At 45.7% G+C, this 25,294-nt stretch overlaps 1 protein-coding gene across 1 annotated transcript in view; it reads right to left on the bottom strand.

The window, feature by feature from the left end:
* Positions 1-25,294, bottom strand: part of LOC138165309 (ubiquitin carboxyl-terminal hydrolase 24) — a 151,574-nt gene that overhangs the window by 68,748 nt on the left and 57,532 nt on the right. The window contains exons 10-24 of the mRNA XM_069093492.1: positions 23,989-24,147; positions 21,533-21,647; positions 21,287-21,390; positions 16,684-16,791; positions 16,064-16,159; positions 15,806-15,967; positions 15,642-15,689; positions 11,413-11,520; positions 10,660-10,809; positions 10,196-10,327; positions 8,076-8,187; positions 7,345-7,421; positions 4,057-4,197; positions 3,857-3,910; positions 378-493 (exon numbers count right to left, since the gene is read on the bottom strand). Coding sequence (XP_068949593.1) covers positions 378-493; positions 3,857-3,910; positions 4,057-4,197; positions 7,345-7,421; positions 8,076-8,187; positions 10,196-10,327; positions 10,660-10,809; positions 11,413-11,520; positions 15,642-15,689; positions 15,806-15,967; positions 16,064-16,159; positions 16,684-16,791; positions 21,287-21,390; positions 21,533-21,647; positions 23,989-24,147 — 1,682 coding nt within the window. The remainder of the gene's footprint in view (positions 1-377; positions 494-3,856; positions 3,911-4,056; positions 4,198-7,344; positions 7,422-8,075; positions 8,188-10,195; positions 10,328-10,659; positions 10,810-11,412; positions 11,521-15,641; positions 15,690-15,805; positions 15,968-16,063; positions 16,160-16,683; positions 16,792-21,286; positions 21,391-21,532; positions 21,648-23,988; positions 24,148-25,294) is intronic.

Genomic DNA, 25,294 nt, shown 5'->3' with positions numbered 1-25,294 from the left:
TGACTTAGAAATCATTACCCAAGAGTTTCCATTGTTGAGGCTACTAGATGGCACAGTAGGGAAAGTACTGGGCCTGGCATTCAAAAACCTGGAATTACACTCCAACACAGATGCTTATGACCTGTGTGACCTTGGTTAAGTCATTTCACCTGTCTGCCTCAGCTTTCCCCCTCTGCAAAATAAAGATAACAATAGCACCTGCCTCCCAGGGTTGTTGTGAGGATCAAATGAGATCCCATCTGTAGGGAGCTCTTAGTTCAGTGCCTGGCACAGAGCAGGAGTCTGTAAATGCTCCTCCCGCTCCCTTTCCCGCTTTGCGATGAAAAGCCTGCTGGTGACGCTCTGCAATGAGAAGTCTCAACGCCCACCGCACTCACCTGTACGGAGACTGTACTGATGTCGCTACAGTGGGCATGGCTGTCGCCGTGAGCATTTTGGTTGCTCTAGTCACAGCATGGGTCAAGGTAGGGCCACCAAGTGCTGAGCTGGCTGCCTGCAAGACAGTGGGCACCCCACTAAGTACTGACACCAACACAGCTCGCTCAGCGGTACTGATGATGTCCACGAGGCCGTGGACAAACCCCTTCTCGTCTGGCCTGGGCCTCAACAGTGGCCACGGCCTTTCCATGAGGCCACATGACTGCATGCCAGTGGCAAAACCCTGCCTGGGATCAGAGGCAGGGCAACGAGGTCTTTACTGCTTCTCCTTGCTAGTGGGGATATCCCAACCTCTTCCTTAAGAAAACCAGGGATTAGACAAAGGTTGGGACTGCCAAGACCCAGCAGGACTAGGAACACATCTGCAGGACTGTAACTGGTACTGGAGGTCTAGAGAGAGCGTTCGGCCAAAAGTGGAGTAGCCACCACTGACACTGAACAGTGTGGTTCTACTGGGTCGAGAACCTGGGTTTCAAACCCAGACCTGATGCTTCCAATCTTCAGATCTTGCTGTCTATTCCAAGTTCCCTAATCTTGCCCAGATAAACCAGATCTCAAGGTACTCAAAGAGCTAGGAGATGTGACCGTCAGCTCATCATTAGGAATACCATGATCAGTCACTCAAAGGCACTCTGGCACTGGAGAAAGGCAAATGAGTGAAGAGAAGGGAATCCCCCAGTGAGGACCAGTGAGGCTGGCCCTGATCCCAGGATAAGCCCCAGAGTGGATGACGGTGGCAGGGATGGCTGTGCAGAGCCTGACAACAGATGCAGCGACCGTCCAGAGGAGGCTCCCGCCACACTAACACGAGAGTCACGCTCTGTATGGGCAGATCAGGAGATGCTACGACATCAAAGCCTTGGATCGACTTTAGGTTGTTTTTCTGGTAAATATGAAGGGAGGTGGCTTAAACAAAGCATTAGTCTTTAGCCCTACCCACTCCTTGTCCGCCTGCATAGGGGCTGCCACTGTGACTTCCCTAGCCTGCTGCCCGCCCCGCCCCACATCCCCACTCCATCTTGCCCCCCTCTCTCTCCTACCCTGGGCTCTTTCCCTGCTGCCTACAAAATGCCCACGTCTCCCTCATCCTCCAAAAGCCCTCCCCCGATCCTTCCATCCCCGCTATCACTGTCTCCCTTTCTTACTGTCCGCCTTCCAACGTCCTCATTCCACTGACACCCTCTCCAAAGCTCCCAAAGATCTCTCCATGACCTCTTCTCAGTCCTCATCCTGTGCCCCCCTGCAGCCTCCGACACTTCCAGGACATCCTTGTCCCATCCGCTCCTCTGCTGATGTCCCTCCAGGCCACAGGCCTCTCCTCTCCTCTCCTCCCTCGATACTGTTTCCCCTGGTGATCTCCTCTATCCTCCATTCAGCTCCCAAAGTGATTTTCCTAAAGCACAGACCTGGCCACATCTTCCCCCTCCTCAGTAAATCCCAGTGGCTCCCTAGCACCTTAGGATCAAATAGAACTTGGTGTTTAAAGCCCTTCATAACCCACCTACACAGACATACCCACACCCCTTTCCAGTCTTCTTACACCTTCCTCCCCACTCAATACTCTTGGATCCACTGCCACTGACCTCCTGGATGTTCCAGAAAGCAGACACTCCTCCTCCTGGACACTCTCTTGCTGCCCCCAGGCCTGGAATGCTCCTCTGCCTTGCCCCAACTCAAACCCCATTTCACAGGAAGCTATTCCCAGCGTCTCCTCATTCCACTGCCTTTTCTCTCTTGAATTCTTCCTACCTTTGCTGCAGACAGCACGTTAGAACGTACGCTACCAGAGGGCAGGGACTGTCTTTTTTGCATGGTGCCTGGCACACTCTGGTGGGTTTAAGTAAAAGCTTCCTGACTGGTTCAGAGCTCACTGAGTGGTTGGGCACAAAGAGTAGTCATTAACAGCTCAGATTCAATTTGGAAGGAGGTCTCATGGTGTGGACGAGGCCATGCCCTGCTTGATAAATGAATGAATGTACAATATCATACTGTGTGTATGTGTGTACATACGTACACACACACACACACACACACACACACACACAAATATCAAGGAATCTGTTATGTGGCTACTAGAGAAATCAATCAAGAGACTGATCGTGGATGGAAGGTGCTTCTGTGCCTTCTGGGCTGGGCAATGGACAGAGTCCTGTACAGTATTATCTCGTTAGGTCCTTACAAAAGTCCTTGGAGATAGGGGCCACAATGAGCCCGCTTTCTAGCTGGGGAAGCCGAGGCAGGCAGAGACTGCGGGACATGCCAGGTGCTGTGCAGCGACAGAGGGCCAGGGTCACCTCCAGGCTTGGCCCTCTCTTTCCAAGGCTCTCTATGCTTTTGTAAGAGTCTGCTTCACTTAGGCTGAGGGCGCCTTTTTGATCCTCCCCTTAATGCTAACGCATTCACTATCCACTGCAGATTTGTTTTATTGGCAGACAGGCACTGATGAGAAGGGAGGATTCAAAAAGGTACCATGAGCCTAAATTAATGGTTAAGGAAAATAAAGATGAATTTTAATTTAGGTTCAAAAAGGTACAAGCTGACTAGATTGAGGTTTGAAAAAGATCTGGGCTATGACCCATGGGCAGCCCCCCTCAGCGGAGGAGGGCCCCCGTCTCGGCGACTCCATGTGCTTGTGATGGGTTTTGGTTTTTCTGCTTTCTCAGCATGATAGAAAGGGAAGTGGGAGGTAGGTCATTTGGATCTGAAAACCAAATCAAATCATCAAAGCAAGAGACTCTGCCTTTCTACCGAGCACACAACACATCCTCACTAACTAGACCTCGGAAACAAGAGGGGGAGCAGGCTCTCCTGACGGCACCCCACTGCACCTCAAAGGTACTCGGTGTCTGTGACAGGGAGCCGTGCAGGTGTCACTGACCCTGGAAGCGGGCGGCTCCTGGCACCTGAAGGAAAAGGCCCAGGATTTGCTGCCAGATGACTGTGAGGCAAAGGATCGTCCTGCCATGACTACTTGTGTGACCTGGCACAAATCACTCGCCCTTTTGGGTTTTAATTTTTTCTTGGTAAGAAGAGAGGAAGGGACCTGATGACTTTAGTTCTAAAGCCTAGGACAGAGTCAGCAGGTAGGGGTCTAACTACTGGTGTTGTTAGGACATGACCTTGAGGAAGTCCACGCATCTCTGAGCCTCTGTCTCCTTATCTATTAAATGGGCATGATTACCTACCATCTACCTCATGGGGCTACTGCACTGAAAGCACTCTGCAAATTTTAACGTGTGAGTGACTGCCACTGTGATTCCATTCAGAGTGTGAATGAGTGGGTGTAAAATGTGTGTGAAAACCCCAGGGGAAGCAGGGACAGGGACAGCAAGTGGCCAGGCCAGAAGCTGGTCCTTGGGGGGTAGACCCGCCTCTCCTACCAACTCAGATCAGGGGCCAAGGGCTCCTGGATACTCACTTCTAGGCGTGCATAGCAATCAGCAATGAACTTCCTGTGCAGTGACACGGAATCCTAGAAGGGCCAATTAAATGGAAATTAGCACTCTGGTGATACACCAATAGGAGAAAGCCATGCTTGAGGACCAAGTCCCAAAACAAAGTAAACCAACCTCCAAGAATGCTGAAGAAGAGAAGCAGTGCCCATCCCTCAACACCCACCTTCTTTAACCTTGGGTTCAGGTTAATATAACTGTAGCTTATGATCAGCTGAATGGCTTCATTAGCTATTTCTTCATCAGGAGACTCCATGGCAATTTTCCAAATAAAATCCATCCCAATCAATTCCAGCTTCTCTACATACTGTTTAAAAGACAAAAATTAAATTGCTGTGTGTAAATGTAGAGGCAGAAGTCAATAAGCCCACCAGCCACGAAGTTAACTTCTTCAGTGCGTATCAGGGCAGTTAACTACGGTCTAGGGTCTAGACAAAGGGAGCAAGTACCATCAGCTGAGGCCTGCTGGCAACCTGACGACCTACGATAAAAACCTCATTTTATATCAGTCCAGGAATTTTAAGGCAGAAACATTCTCTCCTGCTGAGAGGCCTTTCTACAGTTTCCCTTCAGCAAAACTCCTAGTTCTAGGCCCTGGATGGAGGATGAGAAGCAAACTTAGCTCCCCTGGGTGAGATCACAGACTCCCCCACCCTCTGAAGATATTGGGCTACTGAAAGGCCAAAGGGCAGGCTCTTCTTTCCTCCTCCTCTGGGCCCCATGACTCACAGAAGGGAAGAGGCAGCTGTTCTGGGAGGCCAACCCCAAACTTTGAGGTATTTGAACCTCTCATGATTTTTCCCTTTTACAAATTCCTAGAAATGATAACTCGAATCCTCCTGGGCTACAGAAATATGGTTATGGGGTGCTGGCTGGGGGAGCTATGTTTATTTGAACATCTCTCTAAGCAAGAAAAAGCTAGGATACAGAATAAAGGTAATTTAATAAAATATGTTTCTGGAAGACTTGTGCCTAACACTCGAGCATATTATTAATATTTTTTCTTTGACAGTCTGAAAGTTCATTGAGGATACACTGAAACTGGTACAATTGCAATTTATTTTACAATGCACATGACATAGGTATAATAATATAAATATGTGTTTCTGTGTATAGATTTAAATATCCCAAGCACATGTAAACCAAATTTTCTATTTTAATGAACCGGTTATTTAAAGAATAGGACTTAAGAGAAATAGATCTCTAAGCTAAATTGTTTTCTTACTAAGTTTGAAAGGTCAATAAAAGCAAACACCAAACATTTCAAAGCTCAGCCAACATTACCATTGATTAATTAAAGATAAAACTAGATGATGAAAGTGTACACAATGTGAGGCTGGCATCACTACAGACTAGAAGCTGGTCAAGCACAAGGCTGAGGCCTAGACCTGGGATTTCATTCAGATAGGGAGCTCCCAAAGGAGGAAATTCCCTCTACCAGGGCAAGCTGACATTTTCTCTTAAGACTGATAAGCTCAGAAAGCTGTCCTGTGCACCTGGAGGTGAGGTGACCTGCTCAGGTTCACACAGCCAGGCTGGTTGCAGCAAAGCCTAAACCCAGGATCTTCCAAGGTAGAGAAAGTCTTTCAGCAAGCATCTGCGCTGCACCTTCCACACTGGGCCACACGTGACTTGGTTAATGCTACATTAATAAGCTGCCAGGAATGGATCAGAATTACCCACCTGCAAATGAGCAGAGGGAAAGAAGACAGTATCCAATGGGCTTGCCATTATTGCTGTGACATCAAGAATTTGCATCAAAAACTAGTCGTATGGCCCTGGGTAAGTCACTTAACCCCAACTGCTCTCCAAAAAGCAAAAAAATATTTTCATCAAACACCAGGTTTGATGGATCAAATTTTAGTCCCAAATTCTTAAATAGTCTCTTGGTTATGGTGTTAGATGGGGCATATTAGCTGAAGTTGACTTGGAAAAATAAAAGTGAAACATGGATTTGGTCTGAGCAATGGACCTCAAAAACAGCAGCTCCCCTTTGACTGTAACTGTGCACAGGGTGAGGACCTGGCTGCCCACCGGTCTCCCCGGCAGCAGGGGAAGGTGGGGGGCCTATTTGGACAGCCTCCCAGGTTGGAAGGCACGCAGGGAGCCAAGCCACATAACTCCAGCACAGAGGGGCTTCCTGGCAGGACAACCAAGGTCCCCGTCCTTCATTTCTGTAGTAATATGAGTATTCCTTAAGTATCCAACTCCCCAGTTCTGGGGGAGGCACTGATCTGCACTACAGCTGTGCTCCAGAAGGTGCCTCAAGACACCAGCCTCCAGAGAGGCCCTCCGGATTTTCATCCCGAACTGAAGGAGCCTACTTTACACCATCCTTAGAAGTTTCACTGCCTGGTTTTCTAGATGCCAGGAGACTAGAATCAGCTCAGGAGAAAGTGGGGCACACGGGAGGCTGCGGGCCCGCACTCACAAACAAGACTGAGCTAATAACAAGTGTAAGAAGAGCACCGAGGCCCATTTTAATGAGTGCATTCTGAGGGCACTGTGGTACCTGAATGATGTTTCCCAGCCTCTGTTTAAGGAAACAGGAAAATGGGCTAATGAGTCATTTTAGCAAGAACGATGTTAAAAAGTTCTGGCATTTCTTTACAAGCTGACTGCTTTACACAGAAATTTTGGATCCCCAGAATGAGTTCCCCAAGTCTTCAGAATGATTTAAGCCTACAAGGCACAGCTAGGGGGTGCCACAGTGCGGAGAGTGCAGGCCTGCAGGAAGAAAGAGCTGAGTTCAAACCCAGCCTCAGACATTTATAGCTGTGTGATCCTGGGCCAATCATTTCATCTGTCTGCATCACATTTCCTCATCTATAAAATGGGGATAATAACAGCACCTCCCTGCAGGCTGTTGAGAGCAACAAGTAAGGTGATTATTTGTAAAGTGTTTTGCAAACAAAGTATGATATAAATGCTATTATTATTGTTACTACAACTAATTGAAGTGAAAATGGTAGGAAATGACACTGCTGCAAACATACTGTGATGTATTTCAATTGAGCATTTATCAAGTACCTATGGTGTGCCAAGATAAAAGGCAACATGACTGAGAGAGCTGGTGCTGTAGGCAGGAAGGCCTGGGTGCAAATCCCACTGGACACTCTGGCTGTGTGGCCCTGAGCTACCCCAGGCAGCTCTCTAAGACTGTATGCAACCAAGCAGTTTCTGGTCTGCACTGGCAGAGGGATGGCCTGAGCCCCACGCAAGAGGATCATGGTACAAAAACAAGAAGAAGGAGTGGGGCACAGCCTGGACACAAACACGCGCAGGCTGCCCCGAGTCACCAGTCCGGCGGCATCAGGGCAGGAGGGCCTGAGGTGTGGTCAGTAGGCGTCACTGCTGGGTCAGTCAGGACACAGAGCACAGATGAGGGTTTGCCAGGGAATGGTTTCTTTCGCCATCCCCTGGGCCACTTGTGCTGAGGAGATGGGCTACTTACCAACTGAGTGCCCTGCCGCTTTAGCCGATGATCACAAAGATTCACATTTTCAAAGAAAGTCTTAAATAAACCGAAACCTGCAAGCCAGTACAGACACTAGGATAAATTCTACATTTCTTATTAAGTGCCGTGTGTCATTCAAGTCAAAGTGAAACAGAAGTGAAAAAACTGACCATACCACTCTTAATTTTCACATTTACCTTAAATTCTAAAAAGGTCTATGACTTGGCCATACCAAACTGCCACCTCCTCACTCCATGCCTTCCTTAACTGTCACCCTACTCCCCCCTGGGCCTAAGTCTCTCCCCATGGTCTGCCCCCAGGACCACACTGAAGTGTGTGCAGTCTGATAGGCCCCTCCAGGCCCCAGGCTGCGCACCAAGCCTTGGAACACATTGGGTCACCTTTTACTAGGTCATGACAAGAATTTCAGAGTCCGATTCTAAGTTTAGTCAATAGCTTTATCTAGAATTTTATTTCAAAGAGTGAAGAGTTTTAGCTGTTTTTTTCAATCAGGCCGTAACTCTTTAAAGATAAGGAATGCTTAAGGGCAGCTAAGTGGCTCAGTGAATAGAGCACCAGCCCTGGAGTTAGGAGGACCGGAGATCAAATCCAGCCTCAGACATGGAACCAAAAACTAGCCGTGGGACCTGGGACAAGTCACTTAACCCCAACTGCCCTCCAAAAAGCAAAAAAAAAAAAAAAAAAAAAGATAAGGAATGCTTTCCTACCATTCATGGTAATTTCATAGGGCTCCAGTTTGAGAACCTTCTCCTTGAAGAGCTGCTGCTGAACGTCGCCTTCAAGGTCATGTTGTCCTTTTGTGAACCACTCAAAACACATCTGTGAGTCAGAACATTATCTTGGTTCACTGATCACTTTTGAACAAATACAAATTCCATAATAGTAACAAAAAAGGCAAATTTTTTGGAAAAACAATTTGAAACATTAACTTTAAAAACAAACTCCTTGTGAAAAGCACCCTATAAGCAGTACAACTATTCCACACAGAAGCATCTGAAACTCTGTAAATCCCACCTTTATGCAGAGCCCTAAACTAGGTGGCACAGAGAACAGAACGCTGGGTGTGGAGTCAGGAAGACCTGGGTTCAAGTCTGGCTTCAGACACTTACTGGCTGTGTGACCCTGGGCAAGTCACTTCACCCCGTTTGCCACTATTTCTTCATCTGGAAAATGATCTGGAGAAGGAAATGGCAAAACACTCCAGTGTCTTTGCCAAGAAAGTCCCAAACGGGGTCATGGAGATCCGGACACAACTGAAACGACTTGGCAATGACAACAAAGTATAAAGCAAGAGAAACGTTTCCTGCCCATTATTTGGCGGAATAGTGACAGCACTGAGAGCCATGGTGATAAAATGAGACCATAGTATAGCATCAGCAAAGAGCCAGCAAAAGTGGTTCCTCTGAACAGATGATGTGAAAGCCTGCTTAGAAAACCTCAATTGGTGGAGAAACTAATTGAAGAATTAAAATTAATCAATCAATCAATCACTGCACATTTATTAAGTATGGTTTGCCATTTTCTTCTCCAGCTCATTCTACAGATGAGGAAACAGAGGTAAACAGGATGAAGTGACTGGCCCAGGGTCACAGAGAGAGTGAAATGTCAGCGGCTGGATTTGAACTCAGGACTATGAGTCTTCCTGATTCCAAAGTCCACTTGGGGATGATGGTGGTAGTGGTGGTGGGTGGGTGGGGTGTGGTGTGTGAGAGTGAGAGAAAGAGTGTGTGTGTGTGTGTATGCGCGCATGCATGTGAAATAAGGCAGAGTTCTTTCATGCTTATGTTTGTTTCTAGGAAGATTTTTTTTTAACCTGGTACTGGTTAATTGTTTTGTGCTGCTTATATGATCAATTATGTTAATGCTGAACTATCTAAGTAATAATGAATAATTTTTTGATATACTGTTATCTGTTAATATTTTATTCAAAAACTTTTATTAATATTCATTCATGATGACAAGTTTGACTCAGAATTAAACAGGAGAATATTCTAAGTTTGCTTTTAATTATCCCAAACTTCTGCCTAAAACAAAAGCTCAACTTTTTAATACTAATATCCTACCAGTGATGAATATAGATTTTTGTCTTCAATTTTGTGTTATTAGTGTTACTCAATTTCCAAAGTAATTTTCATCTTTGCAGTTTGCTGAACTTGAGGTAAAATGCCAGGGTTGTTTAGATTTGTATTTCTCATGCTCTCAGTGAACCGGAACCTTCTTTCATAGATTGCAAGTCCTTGCAATGAACTATTTGTTCAAGTTTGTTAGGTGCTCATCTCTTGGGGAAGGGCTTCTGGTCATATACCTGCGTCTGTGAATTGTTTGTAGATTTTGGATACCAACCCTTATCAGAAAAATTTGATACAAAGATTTTCTCCCATTCAACCATTTTCCTTCTTATTTTAGGTGCATTGATTTTTGTTTATGCAGAATCCTTTTGATTTCATGTAACCAAAATCATCTTATTTTGAATTCTGTAATTGCTTTCGTCCCTTGTTTGGTTAAGAAGTTTCCTACCACCCATAGCTGTGAAAAGTACATGATGGTCTGCTTTTCTTCTCATTTGTGCATGGTGTTTACCTTTGATATTTAGGTCATATAAGCATTTTGTGTTTAATGTGGAACAGAATGTAAGATGTGTGTGAGCATGTGAGCATGTGTGTACGTAGCCTGCGAATATAATCTTTGCATATTTTAACTCTGGTCCTTCTAAAATGACCCATTTCTACTCGAAGCACTTGAAAATAAGAGATGAGAAAAAAGTGAAAATTATCTGAGTAATAATGCCTCACATATTCCCACTTTCCACATAAAAATGGGTTCTTACCTCTCTATCCAATTCACAAACATCCTGTCCTGTTACAAGACATTCCCAGATTTCCTTGGCTCGATTCCAACCCAGATACAGAGTGGCTTCTTGCAAGAAAAATGCCAGAAATTTTAAGTGCGCCTCTAAATACTGAAAGAGAGATAACTGTGTTTAGCTAATTCCAGTCATGCTTAAAATTAAAAACAAGAAATTATTCTATTTTGGATATAATTTAGGGGAAAGTTTAAGGATTACATGCTAATGCCACTTATCTCATTGTTTTAGAGGATTAAATGATGACAAATTTAGCCCACAGGGCGATCACATTTGACTTTTAGTTGCCAAATTATGGAAGCTCCTAAACAAATATTTAACATACTGATGAATCCCAAATGAAGATTATTTCTCAGCACTTCTGGCCAGTGAAATCCAACAAGCATTTTTTATGTCTTTCAGTATCACAAAATTAGCGTGTACGATACCTCCCGATAAGTGTATCTGCCGTCCACTAGCGTTGAACCAGTTAAGCCCCCAGGGGCTGACACAGACGCTGCAAGTCGGTGACATGCTATCAAGCTCCCCGTCACCAGTTTGACTATTTCAAAATTTTTTTTCAAGTCCTGAATGATGCTCTTGGAGAAAATGATGAAAAGGCAAGTTTAAGAGTCTCTGTCATCCTTGTAACATTTTCACACAAACTCTGCTTAGACTTCACACAGGCAGCCCAGGGGGCCGAGGATTTCTGCAGTTTCCATGGGGAGCTAGAGGAACGTAGTCTTGTCTTTACTCAGGGAGCCCTTTCCTCACCTACCTATGACCCATTTCGTTCCTTTAAAACAACAAGAACCCAACCAGATGTTTTTCCCCCCAGAATCTTCCACTTTTCCCTATTTATTCTCTCAAACCAAGTCTGTAAATGTTATCATCTGAGGCAGATGACTCTTTCTTACAAAAACGCTTTTTTTCTCAAATTCTTTCTTCTCAAACCAATGTTCTTTTGCTTCAGAGCCATTAGAAGAACATGTTAACTTTGTCTCACTTGGGTCACGCGCGTCAAAGGGTTTAAGGAAATCAAAAATCAAACTTTTATCCAAGAAAAGGAGAGAGAGCATAGGATCCACTCAGCAAGCTGCTGGCTGTAAAGCCAAGGGTTTGCATCCGCTCCCTGGCAAGCCCAGCACACCCACCCTCTGCCTCTGCACTAGGCACAACCAGATGTTAGCAAGGGCTCTTACCTTGTCTTGTTTTTGATAGGTTTGTTTTATAAATGACCGGGTGATCTCGTGGAGCTGACGTAAAGCGGGGACCACCCAAACAAACTGGGGGTTGTTATGCTGGGATGACTAGAATGAAAGATGAATGACAATCAAATGAAGAGACACATGGCACGTGCCAAGCCTACTCACTACTGAAACAAAAGACAGAACCAAGAATCCACTCCATCTTTCTTATCCTATACTCTATTCCTTCCTCTCCCTGGCGCTCCATGCCAACCCTGGGGAAGGTATCCTCGTCCTGCACACAGCTTGCTGGGGCTAAGGATCCCACACAGGAATAGGTATGAGAGGATGGAAGATGATGAGGGCACCCAGAACACAGCACCCTCCCCAGACACCAGAGAAGCGGCCACTCCTTAGGCAGACTACTGGGGAGCACATGCTGCCAGGGTGTTGACAATTGTAAAAAGCTGCTAGCAAAGACCTAACACCTACATATCAATGACTGGGATGGCAAGTAACTGATCCTTTATCTCATAATAAAAGGAAATTAAAAGTTGGCTTTGTGTTCCGAGGCCAAACCAGCAGGACGAGTACCAGGGACTCATGGTTCCACGCTATGACTCTGGTCAGAGACCATCCTGCCTCATCTTTACCGTTTTTGTCACCATCATTAACAAAAAGCCCAATTTCCAAAGCTCAGCCCTCACGACAACTCTGGGAGGCAGGTCACAAGATACACTCATTTTACGGAGAAGGAAACTCGTGCTCCTAAGTTCAACCCCTTACCCAGGGTCAGAAAGCTACCGAGTCAGAGCTCAGATCAGATCCTAACCTGAGTCTCCTGACTCAGTCCTGTGTCCATTCCACTTTAACCAGCTGCCTCTCCGTAGTACTTTCATGTGTGTGAGTGTGTGTGTGTCTAAAAATATAAAAATTAAATCTTATATAAGTCTTGAGCCAGGACGGAATTCAAAGATCTAAAAGAGTACTCAATAAAGCTCATAAAATCTGGACTCAGAAGATCCATCGCTGCCAATCAGATGTACATCTTTTCTAACATAGTGCTTTGAATACTCTTATAAATCAGCTTTCTTGACTTGAAAGGAAATTACTTTCCAAAAACAGTTCCTTTTAAACTATGGAAATTGATGCACATTCTAAGACAGAGCAGGAAATTCAAGTGGCATACAATTATAACATCTAGAACCAAAATACTGAGAAAAAATAATAACAAAAATCTCAAGTTCTCATCCACAAGAATTATGCCCCCAAATCCCTGATTTTCTCTGCTATCTCTATAGAATGTGTGTCCCTCTTAGCATTTAGCCTTTAGAAAGGACCCTGTGCCAGAATGACCCAAGATAGGGGAAACAATGAAAACACCAAGTATCTAATAGGGGAAACAATGAAAACACCAAGTATCTAACAACTATACTCTGTGTAAGGCGCTTTCAGGGGCCAAAGAAAAATCCCTTTTCTAATGAATGTGCCAGAAAGTGACAGTGTTCAAAACCTGTGCTTTTAAAAACATAAAACATTAAGATACAAACATGACCCCCATCCTTTTAGCAATCAACAGTAACACTACTAAGTATTATTATGGCCAGTTAAAGTGATCAGAGTTGGACAATCAGACTTAGAGCTTTCCAAAGGCAATTCATGATTCCCTCACTTAAAAAAAAAAAGCCAACATAAAACCTGGGACTAAAGATACCTCCAAGACTGGGCTCTTTTTCTTCTGCCCACATGGCTTCTCCAATGTTAAAAGATTGGGAAAATGCCACTTGCTTACCATGTCTCTGCTGACATGGTGATTGGTTATTTCTAACAATACACAACTTAACCATTTCTTATAACAAGATGGGAAGACAGTATTCAAAGGGAAAAAAAGGTAGGTACTGAGTCAACCAAATGTCTTCAACAATTTTTAAGAACACCTTAATATGATCCATAAGGAGTTAAAGATGATATCTCAATTACAGTAGAGATGGTAGAACTAGTTTACCATAAATCTGAGTGGTTTTTGATAAAGGGAAGACAGCAAGGTCTCACCCTCTTTGCCAGACTGCCCATTATCTATGCTGTTAGAATATCAAGAATAATGACAGAGGGCAGGCCCCTGGAGGGGTGACCAGCCAACTTGGCTTCCTTGTCGAAGAAGGGGATGGAGGACTTGAGATAATGGGCTGCAAGACTTTTTAAGGAGGAGAGAAAGAGAATAGGAAAAAGGCATGAGGTGGGAGAGTGAACCCCAGGAAGCCCAAACCATCCTGACAGAAGCTACAGAAATGCGAGCCAGGATTTCTGAAGGAACAACAGGGGAGGGTGGCACCCAGGAGCAGTGAGAAGGGAGTGAGCCAGAAGCCCCAGCCAGCCCACCCCGATGCCTGGCAGGAAAAGGGCAGAGCACAGAAAACCTCAGTGGCAACAGAGTAGTGCCCCCGTGGCAGCATCTGCCTGATAGTAACAAAATTATGGGGCATTTAATTCACTGGGAACTGGGCTGGGGGAGGGGTCCTCCTAAAAAGGCTCTTTGAGAAATCTCTAAAAACCAACAAGTGTGAACAAAGCATTTAGGAGAAGGTGGCAAGGCAGCAGGAGGCCGGTCCAGTAGAAGAGCTCGGGAGCTAATGGCAGTGGGAAAGGAAGGAATGCAGGCTGCCAAAAACAGAGTATCTGAGTTTCAAAAGCACCTGTCCTTGGTACTGCCTCCGGCTTAACCTTTCATTAACCATAAAGAAAAGGTGAGCGCTGCTGAGACTAGAGACAGTCCTCTCTGTTATTCCTGAGGACTGGAGCTCCTTTAATAATTCTGGATGAGATTCAAACTCAGCCAGATTATCTGGGACCCTGAAAACAACAAGCCCAGGCATATCTAGAAAGACACCCCACCTGATAAAAGGCCCACGCTAACTAATTTGATAGAGGATTCTTGACTATAAATAAAAGAATCGCCCCCCCCCCTCCCCACCCTCAAACTATTATTAGGTCTAAGAAATCGAGCTACATAGGCTTGTAAAACTCACTGAAATGTAAAGCACTAAGTACCCAAAGTGTCCCGCGTGCACTCTGCGGCAGAAGGGGAAAACCTCCGCAGGTACCAGCAGCGCTGCCCACGATGGCAAAGGCCAGGATGGGGAGCCCTTGGCCTGGCCCCGCCCGGGGTGGGGGTGGGGGGGAGCCATTCAGAGCAGGGCCACTGCCAGCCCACCGCCCAATAAGGACTGGCCCCTGGGTCTCTCCTTCCTGGCTTCCTCTCCTCTCCTCCACATCCTTCATCGCAGCCAGATTTTCACTAAGCATCAATACTAAACACATCCTGTCTCTCCCCGCTCCTCTCAGTCTTCCTCTCTCCACCCCCTCAAGAAGCCACAACAGAGAGCTCAGGATCCTTGCTTGTGTGCGGCACTCACTAGTCTGAGAGAATTCACTGTGCTGCCTCCTTTGGAGTGCCGGTCACTGCACTGCCCCGGGCTCCAGCCCTTCCTGGCCACCATTTCTCATATGCGGCCTCTCCCCACTAGAATACAAGCAGGGAGGGCTTTTTCTCTTACACCCTAAACTTAGTACAGTACTTGGTGCTTGATAAACATGTGCTAAATTCTTTTTTATTCATTCCCTTGGTCTTGAATAAAGCTTGGTTTCTGTCCTTAAGTTTAAAAACATTTAAATGAAATGCTTTAAGAACCAGGAGAGCAATTCCTACAATTTATGAAAATACTGTAGCGACAACTTGGAGAGACTGAAGACCTCTGACCAACTCAAGAGAAGCAGCTCCAGGTCCACAGGACTCAGAATGAAGTCTGCTCCCAGGCTGCAGACCAGGACAGCGGGCTGGCTGCAGAGAAGTGACTAACGCAGCGAGCTGGTTTGCCTGCCCACATACTTGTAACGGGCTGCGTTTTCCTTGCTTTCTCAATGGGTGGGAGGGAGAGAATTAGGAACTTAAAGTAAAAAGGAAATGAAAAACTAAATAAATGCTTTCTATTTATCTTTAAGTAAAAAAACTAAGTTGAATTTTTAAAAACCACACCCCCTGACAAGTGTTTTATCTCTTCCCCTGGGTCAGTAGTTTTTCATGGTGGATGGGAGAAGATCAGCCACAACTGGCTGAAACAGTCTGAAATCTTCACTGTAATGAAATCAGTCATGAAGGGCAGTGTGTCTGAATACTGAAAATGAGGAAATACGAAAAGGGATTGTTACCACTAGCCACCTAGTAGGTTCAATCCGTAAATCCTTACCTTGAATCCATCCTTCTTGTTTTTCTCCAAACCTGACCACTCTCCAGGCTGAAAATGTATTTTAAAAGAAATATAAGTATCTCATAAGAACAGTGGCTCCCCATGCTGCTCAGCCCAGGTTCCAAGGTAGAAGAGCGTCACACTGGGGCACCGTGACCGCGTACCCGCTTAATGTCTTCGATGCACTTAATGATGTAACTTCTCTTGATGGCTTCCTTCACTGCATAGGCATCACTAAGAATGGTCAGGTGCTCCTCCAAAGCTTGCTGAATGAGGCTGCTGGGCAAGGTTGGAAGATGAGCCAAGTCCCAGAGGACCTCGAGGACCTACAAGGACAGAATACGCATAAGCCCTCCGTGGAGGCAAACCAATGGTCAGAAACACTGTACATCTCTCATGTAAAAATCTGTTTGGTTTCCTGCCTTTCCAGAAGTGGTCTCAAAGCGAGCTTCACGACCAATGCGCCCAATCAGGCTCAACAACTTCTGCCTTACTCGGTCATTTTCTGTCTCCCAGCTCTGTGGGGTGAAAAGAAAAAGACAGGATGAAGTCAAGGTATAAGATACTTTGTGACTATATCCAGTTTCTTAAAAATTGGCATAAGATGGGAAGAGGGAGATTAGAATTATTCCTTCAGACCTCAGTACATCCATTCAATCCAGTCAAGAATACATGACTCTTTGCTGGGGGTGCTCTCAATGGAACAGGCTGCTGGCACAGACAATGACTATGGAGGCAGGCTGGGGTCGGCCCTCACCTCCACTACTACCCATGTGACATCAGGGAAGTCACTGAACCTTCCTGGGTCCCAGTGTCCTCCTCTGTCAAATAAAGAGATGGGACTAGAGGGCCTGCTAGGTCCATCCCAGCTCTGAGTCTTAAGATTTTGATTCTTGGGTTTGTACTGTATTAAGTGGCCACTGAAGTTCCTTCAGATTCTAAAATTCTGTGACAGAATAATTTGTCACAGGATCAGAACACTTTCCTTAAATCAAAATCCACCCCCACCCCTCACCCCAGGCCTCCACTGCCACGCACACACCTTCTGGATGAGAACAAAGAGATGATTCAGCTGATCGGAGCTGAACTTCACAGCGGCTGCAGCGATGATGGTGTGGATGTTCTCAATTACAGTAGATGACTGTCCTGCCTGAAAGAGGAAGGGGGAAGGATCACTGTACAGTGGAGTTCTCTGAACCTGCTCTCTAAAAGTAGTCAAACACACACAAAGATCAAATCATACTAGCATTAATTACCAAGACCGCTATAACTAGTAATTATCAATACATATTAACTTTTTATTTAAATAATTTTAGATTTAAGAAAATGGGATGAAAAGAAAGATCATGAACTCATTTTGTGTGTGCCAAAAGGAGCCCTAAATGCCACGTGTTCCCAATTGTTAATTACTGTATTTATATAATGCTTGGAAATTCTGAAAACTGCTTTGCGAGAATGATTTCATGGGCTCCTCCTAACAGCCTTGTGAGGATGGTTGTCCCCATTTAACAGATAAGAAAATGGAGGCTCCTGAAGGCAGGATTCAGAAAGCTTTCCTGAAGCCCAGTCTCACACTCTGTCCATGAGATGGAATAGTGAGGCCAATGCTCACTGGATGCCTTGGCTTTCCTGGGTTCGTGCCCAGGCCCGAAGAGCGCCAGGGGGTACCATGTGTCAGGTGGGCCACGCCATGCTAACCCCAAACTCCACCGTCCCTCAGAACCCCCCAGCAGAGGGGTCCACAACCTCCCCCCAAGAGCTCTGAGAAGAGCAGCAGCTAAGGGAGAATGACAGAGGTGGGAGGGCGGTGGTGAAGGTGGCACCGATGACAGATCACACAAAACAGGGAGACTGCCTTGGTGAGAAAAAGTTCCCTCTGAGCCTGCTGGCAGTGTGCAGGGGGTGAGGATGGAAGGCAGTCTCCACTGTCAGGGGATGTAGAAAGAACGGCTAGGGCTGGAGGGAGAGGACGAGCAGGAGGCCCAGGTGGTCAGCACACACCCGTCATGGCACAAGCACCTGACGAGGTTGTGGCCGTCAGAGGGCAATGGAGTGGAAGTGCAGGCAAAGGGAGCAGAGAGATGTCAGAGGAGACCTATCCAATCCAAAGGGCTATGGACCAAGGGGCGGCTAGGGGGCGCCACAGTGCACAGAGTCAGGAAGACTCCTCTTCCTCAGTTCAAATCCAGCCCCACTTACTAGCAGTGTGACCCTGGGCAAGTCACTGTGCCCTGTTTGTCTCAATTTCCTCATCTGTAAAATGAGCCAGAGAAAAAAATGGCAAACCACTCCAGTGTTTGACCAGGAAAGCCTCAAATGTGTCACAGAGGGCTGAACACAACTGAAATGGCTTCAAAACCTCCTATTTTCTGATCATGCCCTTTTTGACCCAAGACTTCCATTACTAGAGCTGTATCCTTAAAATAAATTCTAAAAAAGGACATAGCTGTGCAAAAATATTTAGATACTTTATTTGTAACAGCCCCCCCAAAAGCAAGTAATTATACATCCAATAACTTGAGAATGGCTGAATTAAATTATGCCATATTACTACAATAAAAAATCATGGTAATATAAAAGAACAAAACAAAAACCTAAAAAAGCATGATGTCCACAGAAAAGGTCTATACAAAGTACTATCGATGTTGACAAACATAAACAGAAAACAGACCCAACAGCCAGAACACTCAACAAGTGTGTACAGAAAGAGACAGAAAAAGGGAGGTTAAAGGTTCTCTGTGAACGTGTCTGATTTTACTATATTAAATACAGAGACATTCTTTATTTTGCATATATATTTGTTTCTGCTAATGCCAATACTGAAGTTATTATAAAACAGTTTTTGAAAAAAGATTTGAGGAATGTTTAGATCACATTTACCTGAGAAATTATTTGAATTCCTTCCCTTCTCTTACCAGATAAATCAAATTAGTTATCAAAACATGCCAATTCTACCTCTGCTCTGCCACTGCAGCCAAGTGAAAAGTGTCTATGCACAGCTCAACATCTTTGTTTCAAACCTAGTCCTACCCACTTCCAGTCCCTGGTGACCTTCCTTGCACCTTGAACCTCCTTCATGTTTGCACTCATTCAGCACTTAATAACTGGGTAATATGTTGAGCTCCACCTTCTGAAATACTATGATAAAACCCACTTCATAAACACACATGCATGCACTTATAATACACATCAGTAATCACACGTGGACAGTCAAGACTATCTTAACAGCCACTTGGGTGGCCTTATGGGATCCTGGCTCTTCCTTACCAGAGGTTATCTGTCAGGGCAAGATGCCCTACCTTCCCCTCTCAAAAAAAAAAAAAAATTTATTTTTTCCCTTGAAGTCCTCCAGATTAATTTTATTTTGTTAAACTCTAAAATGTAAGGTTTGGTATGGCACACAATCTGCAAATTAGGAACTTTTGCCATTTTATTATTATGCTAATAACAACCCCACCACAAACATGGAATATCCTTCCTTTCTGACTGTTATTTGTAATATTCAGAAACAATGATTTTCGTGAGTTCCCTTTATATCTATTACTTTAGTGTCTCCTCTTTCGAGTTAATTTTTGTCATGGACCCCCCCAGGACGTTGGAAGTAAATCACGTCTCACCTCCTGAGAATGTGCTGCCTCTTTTCTTTTTTTTTTTTTTTTGGGGGGGGAGGAAAACAATGATTACTTTTCTTGTCCCACTGCTACATCCCCCAAACTACAGCCAATGACAGTGGTGACAAGGGAGCTCCCTTCCCTGTTTCCACTGGCTTTCTGGCCCCTCTCTGATGACTCAGGTCACTGCTCAGTTTCAGATGGTTTGTGAACCACATTAAGGAGACTCCTACATCTACAGATAAAATCATGGCTTTTCCTCGGCTCTGTGGGAGAGGCAGCCTGGCACAGTGGACAAAGAGCGAGCCTTAGAGTCCTGCCTCAAGAGTGGCCCTGGCGAGGGCCTTTGCCTCTGCGTGTGCTGGGCCGCCATGATGGCAAGGTGCATCAGGAGCGCAGCCCCCGTGTGGGAGGGGAGTCCCTAACATCCATTCTCCCTTCTCCTGTCTGTGACTCGCCTGCTTTCCCCCTCCCCACCCCAAGGAGCCCCTGTGCTTCTGAAGGGCAGCACCATCTGAGTCTGCTTCACCAGAGTGGAGGAGATGTATTAGCTTCGCCTATGTGACTGAGCGAGGGGAAGGGAAGGAAAGAGAATGGACAGAAAAGTGCTTACTATGCACAAAGAATGAAGGCTGTTGGCCCCCGGGATTCATTGGGGCCAGCCCTCCAAAGACAAGCTGTGGAAGGGCTATGACCAGCCTCACAGAGGAAGCAGCTCCTTCAGTAAAAAACACAGATCTATGAAAAGTATCAGTTACTAGACATACACAAGAAAGAAGGGCTGCTATTAGCGCCAGACTAGGAATAGACTCTGGACTCTGGTAGCACCGAACAACTCCCAAGGAACAGACACATCCAGTCCTATCCTCAGAAGACCAACGTGCTCAGTGTCCAATGAGGCAGCCTGGAAATCTCTAACAGCAATGACTTTTATGAGATGCTGAGACGAGCTATTGGCAGAGCGACTTCTGTGTTAACTAAGAGGGGATGGGAATGAGAGGCAAGGAAAGAAGAGTTAAATGTATTTGAAAGAAATACCATTAAGGGCACAAGCTGAAATACATTTTCTTGTCAAGTTAGTAGTTGTTTCTCCAAACACTGGTGAGGTGGCAACAGAGTTAAAATTTAACTTTGAATGCATATTAGTGACTTGGAAAATTAATTCTGACTGCTACTTACGTAAGTCTGTGACAGCTTTTCCTAAGAATAATTTAAATACAGATAGTATCAAACTAAATCCCATTCCCATCTATTCTCTGTAACAAAGTTGAATTTCAAACAAAAGTCAAGACAACAGAGCTCTCATGAAACTCTCATTAAATAAAACACCAGTGCTGTGTTTTAGTTGGGGTGGGGAAAGGGGAAAGGCTGATGATGTTGGACAGGAGGAGCTAGTAACAGGAAAAAGGAGAAATGGTTTGAAACTGACCAAACTGGTCAAAAAACCTGAGGAGTTTCTCAACCTTTTAGGTGGGGTCCAAAATCCCGTACAGCCTCTATTTTTTTCTATGAAAAGGCAAGAAAGCGGATCAATGACAGCAAATCAGAGGAATGTGAGAGCACAATTTGAACCCCTCAGAGCCTAAGCCAAGTCATATCGGGTCTGAGAAGTCTGGGCTTCTCTGCTCCCCAGCTCTCAAAAACATCTAAAGGGTCTGCACAAACAGCTGGTATACAGGCAGTTAGCCACAACTCCAGGGTTCCACAAACATATTTCAGCTTACCACAGCAACTTCAAGGCCATTTTGGCCATTTTCCAACTGAGTTATGCTTGAAAATCATCTTCAAGTAAACACTTTATAGTATGACGAACAAACATGTCTAAGAAGGTGATGAAATACAGCTTCTCTGTAGGATAAGGTAAAATGATGCAGGACAGCGTTGCAGCTGACTATCCCCCATTTCATAAATCATGAATTTTGCAATACACCACGTACATACATAAATACAACATATTACTGAAGCACAGAGTGGAAAGGACTGCAATGCTGTAGTTTCAACACGACACCAGGAGAGAATGAAAATAGCCCTTACCTGTATTCTCCAAATTTTCGTGAGCTCATCTAAAGACAATTTACTGCCCAGTAGTTCAATAATTCCTTTTATGCGATCACAGTATTGCGCTTGATCAATATTACCTAACAGAGGAAACAGCACAAAAGAGATGCTCACCACTTTGCTCTCTAACTGCAATTTTAATTCAAGCCAATATCAATTTGCCATTTCATTTAAAGCCTAAGACATTCAAAGTAGCAGTTTACATTTTATGAAAATGCTTACCTTCCAATGCGATTGACAGAACAGAGTTCTCAACTAGCCAATCTAACAATCGGTCTGTATCTATCGCATTCTTCACAGATTTGGATAAAGTGCTGTCTTCTATTAGTTTGGTTACCTAATAAGAGAGTATTGTGGCTGAAATCTAAATGCTGTTAGGAATATTTCAAAAATCCCTCCAAATAAACCAAATGTGTTCAAGTGGCATAATTTGTGACTTGTACAAAGCCAGCAAAATGGAACATGGACCAGCAGTAGTAAAAGCATCTCACAAAGCACTGACAGCCAGTTACTAAAAATGAAGACAACTTTAAGAAGGGTCATTTCAAACAGAGAATGAGTTTTCTATGTTTAATTGGGTGACAAGCAATGAGAAATTCACTTTTAGCATTAAGTATCTTTCCAAATTTTCCAATTTTAAGAAGATAAAAATTATTTGAAAATGTAGACACTTCTTTCAAAACATTTTAAGAACATTCATTCTTTCCCCATTTGTTGAGACTCTATTTTAAAAGCAAAGCTTCACAAGTTCTGGCCAGGATGCTGAATTGTATACTTTCTCCAAACTTGGAGTTTTCTTATTCATCGGAATGAAATAGCTAAAAATGGGAGGATGATCTCTCTACTATTTTTGACTGCTAAAAATAAAAACAAAACTATTAAATCCTGTAGAAGGCAGGCTTAAAAATAGCAAGACAAAAGCCTCCTGTGGCCAGCGGCAGTGCAAATGAGAAGGTCTGAAAGAAAATGTAGGAGGCAGGAGAGATGACAGAGAATGTGGTAGAGGGTGCAGCAGTAACACTGGTGCGTGGTACCAGGGGAGAGGATGTGTCCTTTGGACATTTTCATCAGACCAAGATTTCAAACATTTTGCTTCTGCCCGAAGTACATTAACATCTTAGAAAAAAACAAAAAACCATCAGCTGGCCACAGAACCCAAAGAGCTTGTCCAACACCCCATCTTTCAGAGGAGGAAACTAAGTCACAGAAAGGCGAGACCCGAGACCTTCTGACTCCAAATGCAGAGGCCTTTGGTCTCTTTGCCCTCTACCAACTGCACTGTTTTTAAGGCAGAGAACACTACTCCTTCAGTTGACAGCTAAGTCCATGCAGTTCTGTTCAACACAGAAATGACTGTGTCATTCCAGAACATGGAGGAGCACTGTCCCGTAACCGCCCGAGATGAGTGGGATGTGTGTGTGCACCAACAGTGCCCAAGTGGCAGCTCTGACAGGAGCCTTCCCTGCAGTGGGCGCACCACCCACCAATGCCCCAGAGCCTCCTCTCCCCCGGGGCCCCCAAGCCTCTCCACCTACCTCCCCGAGGAGGCTCACAGCTCTGCTGTGTGTTGTCTCCCTTGCTCTTTGAGAGGCTGATTCATTTTTCTCTTTGTTTTCTTAACCTTTACCCTGATACCTGGCACACAGCTAATCAACCAAAAATGTTTTTCCATTTCATTCTAAAGAGAACCAGACTTAGATAAAGAAGATACTGAGCCCTGACGCTTCACTAGCTGTGTGACCCTGAACGAGACATACCTTCTGGTAGCCTCAGCTCCTTCTTTGTTAAATACCTGCTCCCTAGCTCAAGGACTATGTGTACATGACAACTTTTACTATTGAAGGAAGACCCTGTTAACTGGACTGTCTAAACAAAGGAGTACATTAGTGGATTCAAGTGGAAGGGATCTCATACCCTCATTTGAGGGGAGAAGCTGAACCCCAGAAAGATGACGTGACTTGTCAAAGACCACAGATGTCAACTCCCGAGCCAGCCTAGAATCCGAGCCCTTTGGCTTCACCCTTGGACAATTCCTAGCCATGCGCCACCCCCTGCCCCCCACAAGCATTTTCACAGGACTGAAGGATGTGGGGCTTGGAAGGATAATGAGGATCATTTAGAAGAGCCCCTCATTTTGTCAGACAAAGCACGGGAATGGTGAATGTGAGGAACCCAGAGAAATACTAGTGAGGCGGGCAGCAAGTCAGAGTAAAGAACACAAGCAGAAAGCTGGGCCATGAGACACGGAGAGTGACCCGGACAGCCGGGCGCACACATGGTGCTGAGCGCTCCCTGGACTGACCATCTGGCCAAGCCCATTCTCTGTGTCACAAGGAAAAGAGGGTGTGTGAGTGTGTGAGTGTGAGTGTGTGTGTGTGGGGGGGGCGCCCAATGGTCAGTATTTGGAAATGACAGTAACAGACAAACAAAAGGCCATCAATAGAGTGCACTCAGACCCTGGATGTGTGTGTGCACACGTGCACACACATGTACGTACACACACACACACGCGCGCGCACACACACACACACACACACACACACACCACCGTGCATAGAGATGAACAACCAACATCATCTGCAGGCCTCTTGCCATATCCTCAGACCTTTTCAACAGACCACTCTGCTTTAAGTCTCTTCTGGAGAATTTTCCCAACTGAAAAAGCCGCCAGCGCTCACCTCTTTGAGGGAATTCATCTTGGCGCTGAAATGGGGCGACTTGAGCATGCGCAGCAGAATGTCCAGCCGCAGGTCATCCACCACCATCACCAGGTCGGGTTGGAAGCGCATACAGAACAGCTTAATGGCGGACAGGAGCTCGGGAATGCTCACCAGCCTCTAGATGAGAACCGTGAAAAAGCCATCACAAAGACTTCCCGGCAAGACTGAAGACACAGCGCCAGAACTGACCACACTATGTGCACGCCCCACCGCCCCCCATGGAGCCAAGGGCAGCAGAGGGGCCCGCCGCAGGACTCTGGGAGGAGACACGGCTGAGCTGGGCAGCACCAGTGCAGGGGAAGGGCTACCAGAGTCCCCAGAGGAGGCACAGAAAGCCTAGATGAGGTGGTGGCAGGAGGCAGCAGGCCCCTGGAGGGCAGCGAATGATCCAGTTTGGCCAGAATATAAAAAGGGCAGGAGGATTCCATAAGGAGACAGGGAAGGATAGGAGTCAAAAAGTATTTATTAAGCATCCATTACATGCCAGGCGCTGCGCTAATGAGGCACTAGGGATACCAAGCAAGGAGGGGAAATGCTCCTCTTCTCCAGGAGCTCAGAGTCCACGGGGCAGACAACATTCAAACAAGACACAGATGAGCTCAAATGGTGATAGCGGGAGGCACTAGAAGCAGGACTGGGGGATTTCTGTCAGAAATGAGGAGGCTGAGATGAGGGGGAGAGAGCTGAGGGTCAGTGCAAAGATCCAGAGTCAGGTGATGGGGAGCTGTGTTTGAGGTACAGCAAAGCCAGAAGCTTGGCTGAACAGCAGAGCACAGGGAGGGGAGCAAAGTATGAGAAGACCAGAAAGGCAGGAAGGGTTTTACGAGCAGAGAGAAGATTCTCTGCGTGGCCCCAGAGAGTTTCCTGAAGGAGAAGTCCATCTGGTCAGACAGCAGAGGGTGGAGGCTGCAGCCGGTGCACTAGTGCGAGGGCTGAGGGCCTGCGTGGGGCTGGCACCGCCCTGAACCAGGTTATAGAGTGAAGGATGATGGGAGGAGCTGAACACCTCAGGAAATTACTGAAACTGTCCAGCGAGGTCCCACAAGGGCCCAGGCAAGGATGGTGGTCATGGGAACCATGAGGGGAGGGTGAAAAGGAGTCCTGTTCCATGGCAAGAAGCTCTATTCCTACAATAAAGTGACCGGCACTTCACGTGATTCTGCACCACAAGTATACGGATCAGGGGGACGGTGACTGAAGAGCTGGACGCTGCCAGAGTCTTCAGATAATATAAACCTGGCTATCGAAACAACGCCTCAAGACT

Source organism: Petaurus breviceps, unplaced genomic scaffold (genome assembly GCF_028583685.1).
Source record: "Petaurus breviceps papuanus isolate PSGF00001 unplaced genomic scaffold, PetGlider_PUasm1.0 208, whole genome shotgun sequence".
In the NCBI taxonomy this organism is placed as follows: domain Eukaryota; kingdom Metazoa; phylum Chordata; class Mammalia; order Diprotodontia; family Petauridae; genus Petaurus; species Petaurus breviceps.
This window is presented reverse-complemented; position numbering and strand designations above follow the sequence as displayed.